Source organism: Patagioenas fasciata, chromosome 18 (genome assembly GCF_037038585.1).
Source record: "Patagioenas fasciata isolate bPatFas1 chromosome 18, bPatFas1.hap1, whole genome shotgun sequence".
Taxonomy (NCBI): Eukaryota; Metazoa; Chordata; class Aves; order Columbiformes; family Columbidae; genus Patagioenas; species Patagioenas fasciata.
Genome location: NC_092537.1, coordinates 5,684,886 through 5,705,649, shown reverse-complemented (window position 1 = coordinate 5,705,649; position 20,764 = coordinate 5,684,886). Strand labels below are relative to the sequence as shown.

The 20,764-nt window shown below is 40.9% G+C and overlaps 1 protein-coding gene across 4 annotated transcripts in view; it reads left to right on the top strand.

Annotated features, from left to right (window-relative positions):
* SPAG9 (sperm associated antigen 9) overlaps nt 1–20,764 on the top strand; it is a 62,630-nt gene that overhangs the window by 8,769 nt on the left and 33,097 nt on the right. For 2 of the 4 annotated variants that reach the window (XM_065852662.2, XM_065852663.2), the window contains exons 3-4: nt 9,209–9,279; nt 17,127–17,221. In XM_065852662.2, coding sequence (XP_065708734.1) covers nt 9,209–9,279; nt 17,127–17,221 — 166 coding nt within the window. Of the gene's footprint in view, nt 1–9,208; nt 9,280–17,126; nt 17,222–17,664; nt 18,051–20,764 lie in introns of those variants that run through there. The other 2 variants (XM_065852665.2, XM_065852666.2) reach the window with 2 other exon arrangements.

The following is a 20,764-nucleotide window of genomic DNA, read 5'->3' as shown; positions in this document are numbered from 1 at the left end:
GGTGATAAAACATTGACTTTAAACAATTCAAAAATCTTTTTATTTGGGGAAAACCTTCTGTGATAGCAAAGATGTAACTTTGGAGAAACCATAGAGCCGTGTTGAACATCGAGTTTTGCTTATAATTTGGGTTGATAACTTGTCTGGGACAACACTAAAGACTGTGACGGAGACTTGAGACGCTGCTGATGCCGAGCAAGATCAAAGGGGACAAACACAGTTGTTGAACACCTAAAGAATATTATGCAAGTGAACTGGTTTTAGTGATCTAAATTTCTAGGGGGTGAAAACCATCCTCTTGTACATATTCCTGAAGCAGTCCAGCTCTACTGCATTATCTTGTTTTCTGTTCTATAGGCAAGGATTTGCATGCCCTGCGATACCAAAGATACCGAAGTGTCAAGTTAATTCACTGGATGTGGCTACAAGTTTTCTACCTAGAATTCCTTTTTTCTTCTACTTCCCGTACTATCACCTGTGCATCTACACCAGTCTGTGGTATTGCCGACTGTTACTGCATCAACATTCAGAATAGTGGTAGTGTTAGCATTGATGATAATTGCAAATACCTGGCACAGAGCAAGCAAGCAAATGAAACTTGACTTTGCTTTTTTTGTGTTGGAGTACAAAGTTTGAGATAGGAACATCAATTTGATATAATTAATAGTTTAGAATAGAAAACAGCTAAGATGCAGTCCCATATAATGCTTTAACTACAAGACTTTTTAGTTCTTGTAGAGATCTTCTAGTACTGTATGTGTTTTTCCTCAAACGAGGTGTGTGAGAACAAGTTTTGTCCATTAAAAGGTTTGGGCTGTTCCCTTGAGCACTGTCCATCCTGAGCATTTAGCGAAGACTGATTAACCCTGGGAGAGTGCAGCTCCTCAGTTACATGGTAGCGTTCAGCATCATTCTATGTGCTTAAACACACATGGCAGTTCAAATTGCTCCAGAAACTGTGGTTTTGTCATGACTTAAATGATAATTCTTGGGTTTTTGCTGTCTTAGTGATCATGACACTAAAAAAAAACAAAGAGAAATATTTCTTTGCACTTCACCATGTGGGATTACATTCATAGCTGCATATTCAACTGACTGGGTTGGCATAAATCTGCTGTTTGAAATTAAAGAAGTTAAATAAGCTTATTCTGCATCAACCATTATACCAAGTTCCTGTGGTTCACTGACTTGTTTTTCCCCTGAATTATGAATTTAAGCAGTTGCTGTCAGCTGTGTCCTAGGTGAGTGAACTCCTGCGCTTTGCTCTTTCATATGAGGGAATGGAAATGGGAGAGGTGACGTGATCCGGTGGCACTGCTGGGAGGATTGTGAGCAACCGTAGGTGATGAAATCCCGAATACGGGGGCAGATGCGCAGGGAGTCACCACTCCTGTGTGATATACAGAGCTCGGTCCTGGTATCGTGTGGGTTGTGGCGGTTGCATAAGTCAAGTTTGCTGCCAAAAAATGGTGCAACATTGCATCCTGGGATATTTTGGCAAACTTTACAACTGCTTAAGAGCAGAGAGGTAAGGATTCATGACTTCTGCTGGCGTGCAGGGATGTGCTGCAGTGGTGGGGCCCTTTGGCCTGCGCCCCATCTCCTCGTGTCACCTTGCAGTGCTGCTCTTGGCGACTCCCATGCTTTCCCTCTGCCCTCGCCTCGGCTGCTGGCTGCGTTACCTCTGGAGGGTTGAGGGACAATGTTGGGACAAGCAGAGTTTTCAGAAGCACTTACTGTCAGTCTTTAGCAGACTTTTACTGAGTGCGGGCAAATGGTGGTGGTGGTTGGGTTTTTTTGTTGTGTTTTTTCGTTTCCTTGGGGTTTATTTGATTTTATGACTTGACTATACTTTCATGGACTATTTCTTTTCTCAACAGCAGAGGGCACCTCTGAATATTGTGCAGGTGCACCAAGCATGGAAATAGCAGGTTTCCAAAAAGGTTTACTGTTTAAATTATGTTCTCCTCCTTTCCTTCCACTTCAATGATGTGTCTGAGGCAGACACTGGTCTTGGGTGTAATCTTAAACGTTGCGTACAGGAGCTTAAATATATCTGTCTTGCACATTATTTGAAGTCTTTGTGATGAGACCCCTAGCTCTCCTTGTAGCCAGTTTTCAGCATCAGAATGTTTCAAATTTCAACCTTGAATATGGAAAACTAGGCACTTTGAACTGTTAAAAACACTTGCAATAGGAACCTGCAGCTCGCTTGCCCAGCAACGCTCCGTGAGGGGAAATGTGCTGCTTTGGGGACTGCTTGTTGTACCAAAATCAAGGGTAAGTGCCTTTCAGTCCTCACGTGATGTGCCACTCAATCTTGGGGGGGCTCCGGAGGTTTAATTTGTTTCTCTTCCTTGCCTCCCTTTTTGGGAAACTGCGTTCTATGTGCTACAGGCTGTAGGTTAGTAAATTTTTTTTGGAGTAAAAGATGACTCTAGTGGATTTTACCGTCCTCCAGGAATGGAACAGCTTTCGAGCGTGCTTTCTGGGGGAATCATTCTCAGAATAATGTATTTCCAAGAGAATCTGAAAAACGTGATGTCTGCATGGTTGAAGTGCTTTCTGATGGAGGTGGTAGGCTGGGGGAGTGGAAAGATTTGGTTCCTTTTCTGGATCTGCCTAGTGCTAAATTACAACTGAGGTGTCACGCTGCATCTGACACGACAACCAAGGCACAGATGTATTTCCGTAACTCATAAGTTTATTAAACCTTAACTTTGTTATTTATACTCCAGTTTGATTGTTTGGGGGAAATTACATGTTTGAAAAAACAAAACCCAAACAAACAGAAACCCCACAAAACCCCAACAAACCAAGACACAGCTCTTGATCTTCAGAGCTGCAAATGTTATGACACAACTTTTTGGGGTGATTGTATTTCCCACATCAGGTGACATTGTGCAGCAACTGATACTACTTGCTGCAGGTTTTATTTGGCATATGAGACACCCGTTTTGGCAGCTGACCTGAAAACATGTGGATTTGTTTTCCTCGGAAGCTAAACAGGACTGCGGCTTTCACTGGCTTCAAGAGAAAATGCAAGACCAGGTTCTGTTGAGAATCTTCTGCAGACGTTAGGTTGTTTGGTATTTTATTTTTATCTGAACTCTTCAGATCCCAGCATTATTCTAATGTACACTCGGGTAGAAAACCTCTTTATATACAGTCTGAATGCGTCTAATACTCTGGATAACGTGTGCAGAGCTGCAGCAGTGGTTTAGCACAGAGCTGTCTAGTTAACAAGGAGACTTTAATAGGAACTTTCAGCTGTGAAGCTTGACATTGTTTGAGATTTGACTTGTGAGTTGCGTATCTACGCATGTGATGATGTGAGTAACTAAATGGGTATAAAATATATCTGTCAATAATGCTGTTTCTAGGTATGGTTCAGCTGTAGTGTTGATTCTGAGGAATACAAGAAAGCTTTTCAATAGATCCTTGAAAGAAGTTTGAAAGTGAAGGTTTGGTCAGTGGGGGTTTGGATTGTTCCTACATGTTTTTCAAAGACTGGGAACAGCAGAACTAATCTTATTTCCAACAAAGGAGCAGAACAGCTTGGCATCTTGTATTTCGTGATTAACGAATGTGGAGCTCGCTGTTTGCCACCTTTTCCTCAGTGCAGCTGTTTCTCCTCTGCGTTGGTTCGTTTACAAGGCACATTCCCCCCTGCCCTTCCCTACGCTGTCCCTCAAGGCATCATTTACTAAACTTGAAGAATCTTTCTATAAGAAGTGTGAGCATCGAAGTGCGCTGGAAAGGACAGTTTGGTTTCTGACCAGTGCGTTTCTCTGTTAATCTCCTGGCTGCCTTGTGAAGTGACGGGTGTACCTGTGTCCTGGGAACCCGCGTTCCACTAGATGGAGCGGAGGGCACAGTTGTCGGCTCAGGACCTCGCACCACGTCAGGCAGCCAGAGCAGGGGCTGACAGAAAATGGAGCAGTGACTGGCCTGCTTTAAACTCATCTATTAATACACCTGAGCAGAAGTGGTGAGAGGAGGTTGAAATCCACTGGCATATCATTAACTGCTCATGTACTTTTTTAAATCAAGGGAGTATTGCACTAGTGGTTTAGGTGGTGGAGTTTGTTATCGTAATTCTATTGCTATAAATGTTACAGCAATGAAGAAAACGGCTTTAAATGTCCTTTTGATTCATCTATTCCTGAATTGTCACCTGTTACCTGGCTTTAAGAACAACTCTAGTCTGCTGTAGCTTCTGTGTTCGTGCTGGCTTCAAATGTCATGTTCAATATTGTAAAAAAGTTACTTGCTGCAATAGCCAAATGTATCAACGAAGCATCTCACTGTTTTCAAAACAGTCAATCAAAACTTTTGTCAGCGAAACCAAGTTTTGGGCACAGATGAGGCAAGAAGTTGGTACCAGATCCAAATGATTTTTAATTTGATTTTGGGTAGAAGTTGGCTTATTTATATCCTTGTTCACTTGAAATTCAACCGTTGTGAGAGACCTCCTGGCATATGGTTGTCTATATATTAAATGATTGTAGCAGAATGTTTAAGATTTTTTAATTTTAAAAGCTTTATGTCAGGTTTTTGGTGATAAATTCCAGTGATTTTTGTGGGTCTGAGACATAGTGGATACTTGAACCGCCTCTGTGTGTTAGGGATAAGACCATGTAGCTGTTGCATGTTGATATTTGTTATTGACAGAGTATTCTTGGCAGCTAAATTATCTTCACAATTTTTAGTGCCCTATTCCTTAAACTGAGGTCTATAGTTCACAATTGCTAAGAGCTACTTGAAGATGTCAGTCTTGCTAAGAATTTAGCACTTATTTTACAAGTCAGTTTTGTTTGCTGCTTATTTCCAGGTCTTAGCACTTCCAGGTTCAATACTTGTGTTCTGCTTTCAGCTGAGATGGACTTAATTTTCTTCCTAGTAGCCGGTGTAGTGCTGTGTTTCAGACTTAGGATGACAACAGTGTTGGTGACACACTGATGTTTGAGTTGTTGCTGAGCAATCAACTTTTCAGCTTCTCATACTCTTATTCTCATAATCAAGGAATTAACTTCTTATACTGACCCCCCAATGAGAAGGTGGGGAGTGCACAGAGCGTTGGGAGGGGACACAGCCGGGCCAGCTGACCAGAGGGACTTTCCACACCATATGACATCGTGCTGTGGGAAGAAGAAGAAAGAGGGGGCACGTTCAGAGTGATGGCATCTGTCTTCCCAAGTAACCATTCCATGTGATGGAGCCTTGCTGTCCCAGAGATGACTGAACACCTGCCAGTGGGACGTGGTGAATGAATTCCTTGGTTTGCTTTGCTTGCGCATGCGGCTTTTGCTTTACGTATTAAACTGTCCTTATCTCAACCCATGAGTTTTTTCACTTTTAGTCTTCTGTTTCCCTCCCTTGTCCCACTGCAGGGGAGTGAGCGAGCGGCTGTGTGGGGTTTAGTTGCCGGCTGGGGTTAAACCACAACTTATTTGATAGCTTCAATCCCTGTTTCCGTCCATGGTTGATGTGTGTGCTCTTCAGCAACTACTTAATAGGTCATAAGGTCCTCTTGGATGATGGGATTGATTATGCTCGATCTCTATCTTAACTTTGGTATAGGACCAGCTTCTAAGAATGGAGCTGGATGAAAGGAGAGCCTTCAGATAGTCTTAGGGCTAGGAAAGGCTTCTTAATGAGCTGGATCTCCATCCTGGTTTGCATAGCAGGAACTTGTAACTCCTCTTGAAGGCATCGTACTGGTTGGATTTGGCGTTCTAGCAGGTCTGTTTCTCTTTCTCCCCCTCAGGCTTATCAGCAGTTTGAGGCAGAGGACAACATACAGATGGAGGGTGTTCCAAACTTGGTAAAAGCCATCAGACTTGGGAGGTAAGCCCTGATTTTTGAACAGGCAGGGTGGGCAGCTTTGCTGCCTAATTCTTCATAATGGTCTCTGGAGGCAGAGACTCCAGAGGCTTCTCTCTAGTTTGCTATGATGTCTAAACTTCCATCTTTAGGCTTGATTGGTTTGATTTGAGAGAACATTGGTTAGGACTGATACTTCAAGACAGAGTGTGTGAGGATATTTATTGACAGTGCTGGAGAAGGTTGCAGGTAGACCTTGGGCATGAGTTTGTGGTGGTGTTCTACTGGGATGCTTTCTCATCAACCTAAAAATACTAGAAAGTTTGCTTTTTATGCTCATACTTATGATACTGGAAGACCTTGAAAATTTTTCCATGTAGACTCGCAAACATGAATAGGTAAAACCTTTTTGATGTGTATTATATTTTACACATGTAATAACTTACACAATGTAATCTTGCAATGTGATACCTTCCATGATGTGACAAGGATATAATGGCTTTATAAAGACGTTATGACAGAGAGAATGGACACTTTGCTTTTAGGATGTATATTGTTCAAACTGATTTCTATCATCTACGTATCAGGAATTTAACATCTTAGTGGAAAGAAGTCTCAGAGGAGCTTCTTTATTGTTAGTAAAAGTCAGATTGATGGGAACCGTGTCTCGGGCAGTGCCAGCCCAGCTCCGTTCTTGGCTGGGCGGATCTCACCTGGGTGGTTTGACTTACACTCTTTCGTGTGCTAGTGGAGTAAAACAGAACTGAGGACAACTCGGTTTTAAATGTGCTCTGGGTACCAATGGAAGGAATTTTTTCCTGTGTCCTAATTAGTTTCCTGTTACTGCTGATGGGAATATACCTTTAATAGTGAGTTAATAAATTTCTCCAAGGTTTCAAGCCCCGAATCTGGTGATCTTCCTCAAAATTCTTCTGTCTGTTCTTTGCTAGGTTCAAGTATCCTCTGTGTTAAAGTCTGTGGTGGTCCTCAGGGAACAGCTGGTCTCTTCCACAGTGTTTAATCAGAAAAAGGAAGCGTGTTCTGTTGCTTTGTTGTTTTGTCAGGACCTTACCTTTGATGGGAGGCATGTTTGGGTAGGACAGGTTTCCGGTGCTGTGTTTCATCCCGCTGGAATTGGAAAAGCCTGTTCTGAGGACTGTTGATGTGGTGTATGTCGGGGGTTTATAAACTTAATGTACATCCGCTTATGGCTGGAACTACCAGCTGTAGGACTTCAATGTGTTACACAGCTGGAAATGACTTGCACAAGAAAATGCTGAATATTCATTACATCATCTTCTAGGGCCTTCATTTTTTAAACTTCTGTATGTAACAAAAATAATTATCAGAGTTAATGAAGGTATCTTCCTTGACTATGCAGAACCTGTATCTGTGTATATTTGTCTGCTGTGTTATGGAACTATTTGAAATTGGGCCATGGGAGAAAATGGTGTGTGCTTCACTGTGGAACGGAACCTCAGCCCCTGTGAAAGAGTTTGTTGTATCCATAACAGTGGGAAACGCTGATGTGGGTTTCGTGAAGATGGGTTATTAGGCAGCTGCGGAGAAGGGCGTTTGTAACCCCTAACGTGCCATTCACTTTTATTAACTGTGCTGTGTCAAGAACTTTTCCCTGAATCCACCAGACAAAATTAATCTCTAGGACCCGGAGCTGGCTGCGCTGCCTGGACATGAGCATACCAGGCAATTCTGGGCTGCATTGCCCTGGTTTCTTTGCCGGTTCCTGGTGAGGCTGTGTCGAGCCGTGACTCCGGTGATTCCCACGGGCTGCCTGGCGCTTGGACACGGTTTCTAGGAGAGGGAGGCGGTTTCACAAAACACGAAGCCGATTAGTCACGCAGTTTGCACTTTCTGCTTCCCCGGCCGTTTGCCTGTCGGTGGGGAAAGGGGAGACGCTGGAACCACAACCAGAGCCCCGAGATGTGGGTTCACGAGCCAGTGCGGCTGTTGCTGGAGCGGGTGTGAGCAGCCAAAACTGCTGGAGCTGCCGGCTGGTCACTGCTGGGCTGTCTCTGGTCAGCTGCTGTAAAATGTCATTACTTCTAACTAGAACACTGGTTAGTCTAAGACAGCAGATAAAATTTGGTTTGTCGTGTCGTGCTTTGTAACGATAAATTTGGACACTTGTTTCTGTAGACACTTACCGCAGGCTTCCCTGGAACCTCCCTTTAAATGTATAAAGAGGCTTAAAACATCTGTCGCCTAAATATAATACACAAATCTTCCATTCATTAGATATTGTGCTGCTCATTGCCTCTCAAAAATATGTATTTATGTATATATTGTGCTGTAAAATATATTTTTATATGTATTTATTAAACACTTGTACACCACTTACTGCTGCTTGGCCCAAAGAGCTCTTGTTCAGCTGATAACCGTGCAGAAATGAGAATGTCCAGTCTTGCGTTAGTATAAATAAAATTTGATTTAATACTTTTGATCAGATATTTATAGGTGGAGTGCAAAAGGTTGTGTCAGGGAAGTTAATGTTCTTATAAGAGCAAGATTAGATTAGGAGCTAAGAATGTTTACACCAATTTGAGTGAGCAGACAATTATGGATTTTGGTTCCAGCATCTGACTCTGGCATAGTTGTGGGGTTTTTTTAATTGAAATATACTTATGATAAAATGCTGTGCCAAAATACAGATACATGGAGCCAAAAGAAATGGTATCTTGAGAATTAATTTTCAGAAGACCTAGTTGGCAATATGAGAGTGTGAAGTGGTGGAGAAGATGCTGGCATTCGTCTTCAGATAATGTGTGTTTGGCAATGAGTCTCCAGAGACCAGTAAGTGTAAATTTGGAGTTTCTCAGGGGTATTAAGACATGGCAAGTGGAATAAGAGGAGCTCAGTTACAGAACCTGAAACACATGCTTGTATCACATTAATATTGGACTCAGAAATACTGAAACAAAAAGATGGAATTCACATCTAAGCAGCAATGGAAGGAATTAGTTGTGTGAAGAAAGTTCAGAATTCTTTGTATTTCTGCGGATTAATTGCATGCTTGCTTCCAGCTCATCTCCTTAATAGGAGCTTATTGTCTAAAGTTATGCTAAATCTGCTAGGTGTATTTTTAATTTCTCAAAATACCTACAGAAATATTTAAATTCTTTCTTCCCCTGAATCTATTGGCTTAACACTCAGTGGAATATAAGTGAATGCCAGCAGAAGTCTTAATTTCTATACCGCAACACATGACTTAAAAATGTAAGAGCAGAATCAAAGTATGTTAGTTATGTGCTACTACAAATACTGTCGTCTCTGATCCGGTTGCCTAGTCCTAGGCAAGTCACAGTCTCATTTACTAGAACTCTAAATTGAATTTTAATTCCTTTTAAAATTGTTCTTCTTGCAGTTAGCAGACTGGAGGAGAGGGAGGCAGAGCTCAAGAAAGAATACAATGCACTTCATTCAAGACATACAGAGGTAGGTCATGACGCCAAGATCAATTCAGGTTATCTGTAGAAATGTAAATCTGTGGAAAACTTCATGTTATGAGCAACTGGGAAAATTGTTGGATGTTTTGTTTTATTCACTGATGCTTAGATGTTTGTATTGGTAATGTTGTAACCAGGCTTCATTTAGTAGGTAATTTTTCTGATTGACACTCAAGTATCTATTTCTCCATGTTAATTTGATTGCATGATTGTCAATTTTATAGCCTTCTCAGGTATTCAGAAGCTTTAAAAAAATAGGAATTTGCTTTTTCATATTTCAAAGAGAATTCTTCAAAGCACACTAACAAATTTCAAAGAAACAGGGATGAAATTACATTCTTGCTACTCTTTCCAGCTGTTTTCTGCATTGGTTTTACTTCTATTGAAGGAACAAATACCTTCCAAAACTGGCCTTCTGCTGGGATTAGTGATTAAAAGAAGTACCTGCCATACTTATTAATAGCTATTGAAAACAGGATTTGCTAATGAAGATGGGACAAGTTTGACTTTGTTAAATAAGAGCCACACATCTGAAGTTGGTTCTAGAGCATACTTTGATTTGTAGCTGCAGGTTGTCTTTCCAATGCAGAGATGAGCACTGCCTAACTAGTGCACTTCAGTGGGGAAATCACTAGGTTCTCTGAATAATTCTCATTAATCTGAAGCCTCAATATTGAGCATAGTTCTTACTCCGATTGCTTTGCCTTTGAACGGTCGGATTGCTGTGTTTGTTAGATCGTCACTGACAGTGGGGAATGCAATATTGACTGTTCCCAGTTCAAAAGACCACATGTGGGGAAAGCAAAGGCAAACACAGATGCCAGATTTGGTTACCTTTAATATTTCCATAGCAATCTGAAGATGGGGGTGTTACACTGACAACAGCTGAACGTGGCTCGGAACCACAACCGGCTCTCGAGTAGCACTTGACAAAACTTCTGCAGCTCTTAAAAATATTCATATATTTACTGAAATCCTAATATATTTAAAATCATATTTATTGCTAAATAGTTGCTTTAGAATGTTGCATCTGTTGAAAACTGGAAATTTAAGTAAAATGGGAAGTGACAAAGCTTAATTATCCAACTTAAGTTTTTCGTCCTTTTGAACTGGAAATACTTCAGAGTACTGTGTGCTTGCGGAGTTTGGGGTTATTTTAATGGGAACCTAGGGGTACTATCAGAATAGAAATGGCACAAGTTTTTATTGAGTTAAACATAACTAAATGTCTTGGGCACTATTAATTCCATGAAATGCTAATGAAATGTTGTGAATATCTTTTTACATAGGTTTTGCTCCAAAATGGACAACCACCTCTGCTGGTTTGATTGCAATTTATTAAATGCTTTTACATCTTAAATGCACTTTCTTTGGTGTAGGGAGAGGTGTTTCCTTGGGCTTTATTATTACTGAGGTGACTGTGTCCTTTCTTCATAAAGAAATAAGTTGTAATGCAACACGGTATATTCGTACCTCTGTGCTCCTACAATCAGGTCATGTTTTCTGTGCCCCTTCCTTCCAGCATGTTCACTTCCTTCTTCCTTTGTTTCCCATTTTCAGCATTTTATTTTTTCCTTTTGAATGTTTCACCCCTCTCCCTTGTATGTTACATCGCTTCTAAACCCAAAAACCTTTCCCTTAGGTTATTTCTGGTTTTGTCGATGAAGATTTTCATCTCTGTCTTTAGGTAACAAGTGTGTGTAGACATTACTAGAGCTAAATAAAACTCTCAGACCACCATCTGGCAGCCACTGAAATACAGCAGTATATTCACCACAGGACACGGGGAGTTGATGGGGTGATGGGTTGTGGGCTGTGAAAGCTCAGCTTTGGGCTGGGATCTAAGGGCAAGGAATAGCTACCAGGAGTGTGGTTGTTTATAAAAGGTTGGGAGCCTTTAGCAACTGTGTGACTAACCTCAGGAAGCTAAGGAGATACTCCTTATCTTCATTTGCAAAGGCTTTTTTGAGCACAATTGGAGAGACCATTGTCGATCTTGCACAGTACAAACTTCCTGATGTGCTTTAGTCATAGACTGTCGCAGGGCACTTTATTAACGCTGGTATCTGGGGTGTGTTTATGACTCAAGGACTGGAAAGGGCTGTTGATAACAGTGCCCATTGTCCCCCATCCCCTTTGTGACTTTCTGCTTCCCTTTCTCCCAACAAATTCTGCTGGTTTAGGTCTGTGTAGTAACTTTTTTTCAATGCAAGATACTTTGGCAAATATCCAACCTACTTTAAGCATCAAGTCATCAAGTTTATGGGCTTTAATATTTCTACCATGATATTTGTTTCTGAAGCCTTTCTTAGCTTCATGTTTTTCTGGGAAGGAATATTCTTTTCCTTCTGAATCAGCTTCACCACTGTCTTTGCAATGATCTATTTTTGGTACTTACTGAAACGGCAACTGTTTTTCTCTCAGTTGACCAAATAATAACAGAGTATTAGAAAGATTTTGTATTTTTTTTTTAGCTGTAACTTGTTGGCAGTGATTACTTTGACAGATGTCATGTTAAAGATGTGACTTGACTGCATTTTCTGCAGTTTTAATTTCTAGCAATTTTTCTCAGTTCTGCCTGGTATTTGCTTCCCTCCATTCCCACTTTATTCTGCAGTTCACACCTTTGTATTTCAGACTGGGCTGGCTTCTGTTCCGGCTCTGGACTGCGCTGAGCTCTGTAACCGCGTCCTTTTCCAACATTCCCCCCTGCCTGTGCTGCCTCTTTGCTGGAGATCCCTGCCCAGCAAACTCACCGGAATTTCACCTAAACAGTCAAATGAGCTAATGAGTGTGTAATATCTCACCTTGAGCTTCCTCTCCTGCTAAGTCAGTGCTTGAGCTCACTGGCTTGATTTTTAACTGGATTAGGGTATGATAACAAAGGTGGCAGGTTGGAAGGTGCAGTGGAGCTGGGCATTGGCAGCAGGTCGAGGTGTTCGGTCAGATCAAGATGTGTGAATGCAGCCTGCCCGTGTTCTCACATCTATGTCATGGTTCCCTGCTGAGTTAACCTGCTCTGGTCCCACATCCTTCCTCTGCTTGCAACATATTTATCACATTGATCTTGCTGTGTTCTACTGCTCAGAGCAGATGAGCAATAAAGCAGTGTGCTGGAGTTGCTGAGTTTCAACTTCTGCAATTAGAACCGTGCACACTCTCATTTCCATCTTTCTCTGGCTATAAAGGACCAGCTACAAAAAGTGATCATACAGCTGTAAGGACGGTGTGCTGGAACACTGAAGGGTTAACAGTGATCTGATCCAAAAATCTTTCGACCTTTGCATTATGGACTTATAAAGGAATTTTGTTACTTGATTGTAGCTTTTATCTCAAATTCTGTTATGATGCACAGTGACTCTTCCACTCTTCACCCTGCGAGTGACTCTTCCAGAGCAAACTCCCTGTGTAGGATGTAAAGGGTCTTATTTTCTGGGTTTTTTTGTGTAGTTAATGGGGCACAATTCATAACTTTGGCACTGACTTGTTCAAGGCTTGGCTGCTGGTTTACATTTACTCAGTTGAGAAACTGAGACAGAGCAGTAAGTACTTGGCAATTGCTTGGGCACTTCTCTGCACAGATTTCCAAAATAAAACTTTCTCTGTTTAAGAAAGCGATTCTTTTTTAAGATGGTTCGATCTCTCTTTCCCTGACACACAGAACATGGGCTTAGTTTAATGAAGCATAATTGGGCCATGGAATTTTCTCAGTGTTCTGCACTGATACGATGTGACAGAACAGCGAGGCTGTCTCTGGCATTGGGAATGTACTTTGTCAGGTTGGTTTGGATAAACAGAGATCCCAGCAAGTCCTGTGTAGGGAGGGAGGAGCAGAAGGCTGAGAGATGTCTAATTACAATTGTGGCTAAGCATGGGCACCAGTCACAGTGGTTTTGAGATCAGATGTTAGCTATTGGTTCAGGCAAATAGTTTTTCTGAAGTCTTATGCTAAGCATTAATAGCTTGATGGATAAAGCCTGGATTTAACATCTTCATGTACTGTTGTGTCTGCCAAAACCAACATCTTATATGTGGGTAAAGATGCATCGAGCTCACCAGTGGGAATGATGCTTTTACTTAAGTGACAATCTGACCACAAATCCTTAAAGGTAAAAAGGTAGTTACGTGGAAATATGTTTAGGACTTTTGTACTGAATCAAGGAGTTTCTAGAAATGTCGATTACTTTAATAAATCTAGATTATGTGGGACACAGAAAGATCTTTGAATACGCAGTTGGTTGCACGTTCCCAAAGGGAGGAGCTGCTTGTGCCAGACCTGATTGGATCTGCAGGATGAACAGAACAGTGAGGGCTGGCACACAGAGAGTTGCTAAAACCTGTCCTGGGGGAGTTGAAGCATTGACACAGAAAGGAAGGAGTGGCAGAGAAAGGAAGGGATAAAGGAGATGCTCTCAACCTGGTTAAGGAAAAGGCGCAGGTAACAATAACCACAACATGGTATATACACATTTGTTGGTGGCAAAGAAAGTATCAGGCGTGTGTATGTTGGGAGCGGTTAGATTTGCAAGCGTAGGAATAAACACGAGTGACAGGACGGGCTTTGTCTTTCACTGAATTCTCAAGTTTAAGATGTGGAAAAACCTGGAACACTTTCTACAGTTGCAGAACTTGTCACGTATTGTATGAGGAAACCTATTTGAGTATTTTTTTGAGATGGAAAGACATTGCATTACTGTCACTTGTAGTCAAAGGAAATGACTTCCATATTCATGTTGTAATGTCCTTAAAAGTTCATTATAATCAATTTTTACATATTGTGCCCTAAAACAAGCCAACACACAAATTATGAAATGCTGTTACGTAAGTTAATTCTTCCAAGTTCTGAGTTTATCTTTAATCCCCTCAACTAATGGTAATGGAGAGACATATTTAATTACACCAATGAAGAGTGGTCAGTGTTTGTGATGTCTTCCTTGGAACAACTGGTCATGTTCACAATAGTTGTGGAACTTCATGGGTAGCAAGGTGAGCTGCCAGTAGTAAAAGCTTATGGATGGTTAATTATTGACTGCAAGACTTGGGGAAGAGTTGTAGATGTAGTCTTTTATTTGTCATCTATCCTTTACCGTAATTTCAGTAAGAATTGTGCTGAGTAGAGAGCAATTATTCCACTTATATCTGTTTTTAAATTGTCAGTAATAGTATTTCTTTTTCCTTTGGCTGGCAGAGTAATCTCAAAACATAGCAAAACTTTTGATCAAATTTTGAGCACTTGAGGTTTCTAGTGTGCTAATTCATTGCTCTCTTTTTTGGATCAGGCCAGCACTTCAAGAATATGCCGAGACTTGGAGTAATTTAGATTGAAAAGAGCCTCTGGGGCTCATGTGGTTCAAACCCCAATATTTTTGGAAGGAGTCTTCCAATTGTGTTGTAGATGAGCAGTTAGTGAGCTGACTTCACAATAAGTTACAGTATTTCTCTATTTTTTATGTCAACCTTTCATGAATGGGTTCTAGAAGCTGAGAATCCCCGTGCTGTGTCTGCGCTGCACATGATGCACACGGTTGATTTTTTTCCATCTTATTTTTGTGTTCCTATAGCTTGCGTCCTTTATGCTGAAGTACGTGACATTCAGATTTGTTTGGTTTACCATCAGCAGTATTTTCGTCTGCAGAACAATCCTACAGAGTCCTTTAAAGTGACCTGCCCTCTGGCCTCTGTCTGTGGGTAGTAGATCTAATGAGACATTTCAGTAAACAAAAGAATAGACTGAGGAGAGGGAATAAAGTAGGTTAAACCGTGTATTTTGCAAAACATAAAAGTTGCACAGGTTTAACTGACCCTACTCTTTTTTCCCCATGTGTTAGTTGTTTCCCAAAAAGGTTCTAGTTCCTCAGCTTCAGTTCAATAGCTAAAAAGCAGCACATGTTCTGTTGAAGATGTTACCAATGGGTGTGCTGCAAATGGAAGTTTGCAGGTAGCTCAGCCTCTGTGTGGTGAAATCCCTCCCAGGATGAGGGAATTCATCAGCAAATACAGAATGGTCTAATGTGCATTTCGAAGTAATGCATTGTCTGCTTCCTAGAAATTCTGAATTAATTTGGTTTATAAAAAGACTTGTATAAAACTATGCACAGGAGCCATTGGAACACCTGATTTTGGTTGCTCGGTAGAAATAAAAAATAAACAACCAGGAAATGCGGATAGTTGAAGGTTGAGCTTTCAGTTCTTTTGATTGCTTGTGTATGAGCAAGCATTAAAAAATTCAGAAAGCAAATGAGATGGTCTTAGTGAAACACTTTGATTATAGCATTTTGTTGAATCAATTTTGTAAGCTTTTGATAGCAGTTAAAGTATACTATATAATGTTTCTCTAAAAATAGCAAGACTTTTTTTTCTGGTCTTAATTATATTAATTAGTTCAGGTGAATGCTGGGAAAACCTGGATCTGTATGTAACCAGTATTTACCATAAAAGTTACTCATTTATAGAATATCCATCAGTCGGGATATCTTAAGCCAGTTCACTCTACCAAAATAAAAATATCTCAGAATATATGTTCATATGTAGCTAATGTTGGTGGGTAGTGTTTGTGGGTCCACTGCTATTAGATGAAGGAACATCTGAAGGTCAATGGTATCAGCCTTGGACACATCAACCTCGGAGGGAAAATAACACATAGATGGAGGTTTCCAGGTCCTGCTGAATTCAGACTCAATGCATGCAAATGACCCCAAAATAAAAGGTTATGTAACATCGGTTGTACAAATGCCTGTTAGTAACACTATTTGAAAAGTGTGTGTGTACCCTTTCCAGAATAGCAAAAAAATTACACTTGTAACAGAACAGGTGTTTTTTTCTAGAGGAAGCCTTTGAGTCGTGACCTGAATATGTCTTGGGGGAAAAGTGCACTCAGTTCTTCTGCAGCACACCTGTGATTTCTTCTTTTCTTCCTTCTGTTCCAAGTGCCCTGTTCATCTTTGAATGCGAGTACAGAAATGCTTGAAAATACCAAATGTCACATGGGCTTCTCTTTAGGCTTCCCCAGTTTTCATCCAGACCCGTGGCCAAGTGAAACTCATAGAGTGATGGAGCGATCCCGGTTCCTTCTCCCTGAGCGTGTCCTGGATCAGTTACACACAGAGTAACCTCATCCTTTAGCTGATTGGAATCGGGGTTCAGTAAATAAGTCATGACTGCCTGTGTCAGCATAGTTGACCTTTGGTTGTCTCTTAAAGGAAGAGAGTAAAGCTCTTCTTGAGTACTAAAAATCCACAGATGCTTGGTCCTTTTTATGAGATGGCAGTCAAGATAATAATAAAACAAAACTGCACTTCCAGAAAATACAGAAAGGTTAAATTTATTTGAATGGTAGAAGGAAAAAGAGAAGAGATGCCAGCAAAGGAAATAATCTGATTCTTAGTTTGTGGATTCATTATGTTTAATATCTGAGATGCAAATTGTCTGACCTTCATAGTACTTTGCAATTAGCTATAGTGAAATGTACTGTGTCACGTAATAAATTTTAATATCTGCTGGACGTAGGGGTCTTGAACAGCCTCCAAAATGATAATTCTGTTCAAAATCTTGTTTGTAATACCACGTGCACTTTGTGTGCCCTTAGAATGTTTCCTGTGCATGAATGCACAAGTAAGTCTCCAATTTTTTTATTTATTATGGCCTTCTCTTCTGGTTTGTGGTTTTATACACTGTATAATTTTGCTTCTTTATCTATATCTGTAATGTTTCTGAATGCTTTTGCTGTTTTTTAGCACTGCAGGGAAAGATTGTATTGTATTGGCCAATAACTATGCACTTGTAGTAAAAGTAAATGTTATTAAATATTACTTGCTGTTTCTCTGTCCTTTTAAACAGATGATTCACAATTATATGGAGCACTTGGAAAGAACCAAACTTCATCAGCTAACAGGGGGTGATCAGCTGGAATCCACAACGCACAGTAGAATTAGGTAAGCTGTTTATTAGTCTCACCCTGAAATGAAAGAAAAAACCCCCATTCATTTGTGTTTGAAAGACTTTGTTCTTTAATCCTACAACAATGGTTTGGCTGATTTGGAAAGATTTGTTGTATGATTGGAATGCGGTAAGAGAACAGTGTAGAAATCAGTAGAATGAGGCTTTTGCTGTTGTGCTGCTAAACGTTGAGATATACTCTGTGCATTAACCTTAACCAATTTCAGCTTTTCTGAGTGTTTGCATTCAGGCAGGCAGGGAAAATGTCAGCAGCTCTCCCAAAATCACTGATCTCTCACCCTGGCTTTGTGTGCGGGTTGACGAAGGTGCGCATCGCCCTACCCGTTCATTCCGAGGGCTCCATGGGAATATATTATGCAGATTTGGCAGCTTTGTAGCCTATGAACTCTGCGTGGAAGGCGGGGAGGATAACTCCGGGCTGGCCGTGTCTCTGCGGTGCTGCGGAGATGCTGCGAGGAGCCCGGCGAGGGGGAGGAGAGGCTGATGTCATTGCCGGGGAGCTGCTGCAGAAGCGGGGCGAGCTGCCGCCGATGGCATTGTTTGTGTGGCAGCGGCTGAATGACACACTGTGCCTACAAAGAGACCCCCTCGGCCCCTGCGTAGCCTTCTCGGTCCCGGCGTGTCACCATGCCAGCGCAGCGCCATGAATCCCGGCTGCATGCTGCTGTTTGTGTTTGGCTTCGTTGGCGGGGCGGTGGTCATTAACTCGGCGATCTTGGTGTCTCTCTCGGTTTTGCTGCTCGTGCACTTTTCTATTTCGACCGGCGTGCCGGCTCTGACGCAGAACCTCCCAAGGATACTCAGGTACCTCGACCTTCTACACCTCGGCTTCCCGCGCTCTTCCTTATTCACTGCTCTCCATTTTCCTTTCAAACAGATGAACAAGGATAAATTAGAGATGGAAAGGATGTCTAAACATGTATGGACTGGGATATTGCAATATATTTTTTTATACACTTAAATTTCATTGCCTTTTGTTTAAGCAAGTGCAAGGTCAGTTTGTGTATCTCTTTTTTTAGAAAGCTATTGCTGTTGGTTTATTGTAACCTGCACAAAAACCCGTGGTAATGTCGTGGTGAAGCTCACGTTCGGTGTATTGTCAGGTACGTGGCTGATCTTGTGTAGCCACAAGCGTATGCAGTCTGAGGCTTTGTGCTACCAAATTTCTCCTTTTAGAATAGAAATAATTCTGTAAGATCAGCTAATCGATCTGCTCGAAACCACAGGAATTAGTTGATCACGTTGTTTTGAAAAAAGATCTGGGGGGAAAAAAGATAAATCTTTATTTAAGCATTAGAGCTCTTAAAGCCTATTCACTATTGTTCAGCCAAATGTTATCCTCTCCTTTTCTCTGTACTTGTAGGGCAAGCTGCCAGCTGTGCGACCCCCTCAAGTTCTGTTCTGTGTGTCCTAGTTGCCTGGAGCAGTAGCAGAAATGCATTAGAATATTGTGACCAAATGTCATCTCGACAGGTTTTAGTGCTGTAATTACAAATAGGAAACAGCTGGAAAAGTTTTAAAATGTAGCTTTCTGATCCAAAAACTTGACCTAGCTGATCTGTGGTTGTAAATGGAATAGTGAAGTTGGGAAAAATGCTGGAAATAGTGTTCTCTGAACGATGCGTGTGATGCTTTTCCTCCTCGACACATTGTGCGTGTAGACATTGTGTGGTAATACGCTTTTGAGTTGCCTCTGAGCACAGCAGCATTGTTCCAAAGGTTTAAAGCCAATCAATATATAAAATAAATAGCAGTTATGAATAACAATGATAATAAATGTGGATGAATATTTAAATAGCAATAAATGAAACGTAACTCTCTATAGACTGATGTAGTTAGTGAGGCTGCGCTTGTTTAAAAACATGAAGAAAATAAACAGCAAAACAGATAATCCCCAACTGTAAACAAACAAAGCAAGATCTTCAACTTCATGTTCAATAACTTATATTAAACTTTTTATATTTAAACAAGCAGGTGGTTTTACAAATAGGGTTTCTTTGTAATATGCTTTTGCTTCCCTGGAGAATATTTACTGGATTTGAGGGGGTTTGTGCCTTTCCAGCCCCTAGTAATTTGTTGCTTTAGGTATTATAAGAATTGGAACTCAGTTCCTTAATCTTTTATTCATTTTTAAAAAAGATGAAACATAGGATGAGGGAGTCGAATTGTAGAATTGTTTCTATTTTTTTAATGCTAGTCGGATTTTAGAACAGAGCAGCTGGTTGCTTATCCTAAAGGTTCCTGTAAATGCTTCAGTCCATCACTTCAGAATATTAATTTAGGCTTTTAAAACCCGCGCCTGCCTTCTGCCCCCTGTTGTATTTGCAGATATTTCTTGGACCCTGGGGGAGCAGAAGGGGCTTCTTTGCTTTCCAGCCAACAACCACTGCAATCAGTTGAAATTGCTTCAGTCTAATCAAATAATTTCTTTTCATGCAGACACGTATAATAACCTTCATTTCCAAAATCAGCCCCTTTTCACCCTTCATTCCTCTGCAGCCTCGTGGTGCACCTGAGCTGGGGTTTAGCACATTGAAACAGGTTCATCCTCAACTAAAAGCAAATATCAGCTTGAACTTTTTGTTGGTACCCATTTTGTTCAAATTCTCTCCCCTCTGGACTGCAAAGAAGAGAAATAAGCTTAGTGGTGTATCCTGTGAGTAAGTAAGTAGTAAACGGGCTCTGACCCATGGCTCCGGGAGGCGGTTCCGAAGCCGGGGCCCCTCCACAATGCTCCTTTCTCACCGCCCGCTGGGCACTCAGCCGATGCTTTTTTTTCCCCTTCTTTTCTTTTTGTTGTTGTTGCTGGACTTCCTAACCAATGAAATGGTTTCAGTCTGTCTTTTACCATCAGCTCAGCTTATGTGCTATGTCTTTTGTTACCCACACCCATTGGAGTTGTGGGAAACCTGAAGAAAAGCAGGACCTGTTACAAGAGTGGGAATCGTTGCAATAAATTCTGCTCAGTTTTTCAGCACAGTTTGTTTGCAGATGCTGGACCAGTATCTGATGCTTTTTATTTGGTAACCCTGATTTTGCTTTAGTTTATTTGCTGCCTGCTTTGCTCCGCTGAACTACTGAATTAACCACCTAACTTGGAATAATATTTATGAAAGACTAAGATACGCGCAACGTGAGAATCGGTTGCAAAGATTTGTGTGAAGTCTCTTGTATACCTGTGCTGGAAAGGTTTATGGCAATTCAAATTGTTTACTCTTTGAACATTAACTTTTACATCACCAAAAAATAACAAAAGGCGTTTACTGCTTAATTGTGAAGTACAATCCTTTCTTGACTATTATACCGTTTCATTGAAGTAAAAATAAAAACAAACCAGAAACCACCCACCAAACTAACAAAACCAAACCAACATACATATATAAAAGCTGAGCTTTTCTTTTTGCTTTTTAACACTTTTTTTATTTTTACCTTTAACTTACATGCAGGTAGTAATTCTGCATAGCTTATGTTTAATTTGTGAAAATCCTTGCAAAGGAAAGTACATATGGTTGTGATTT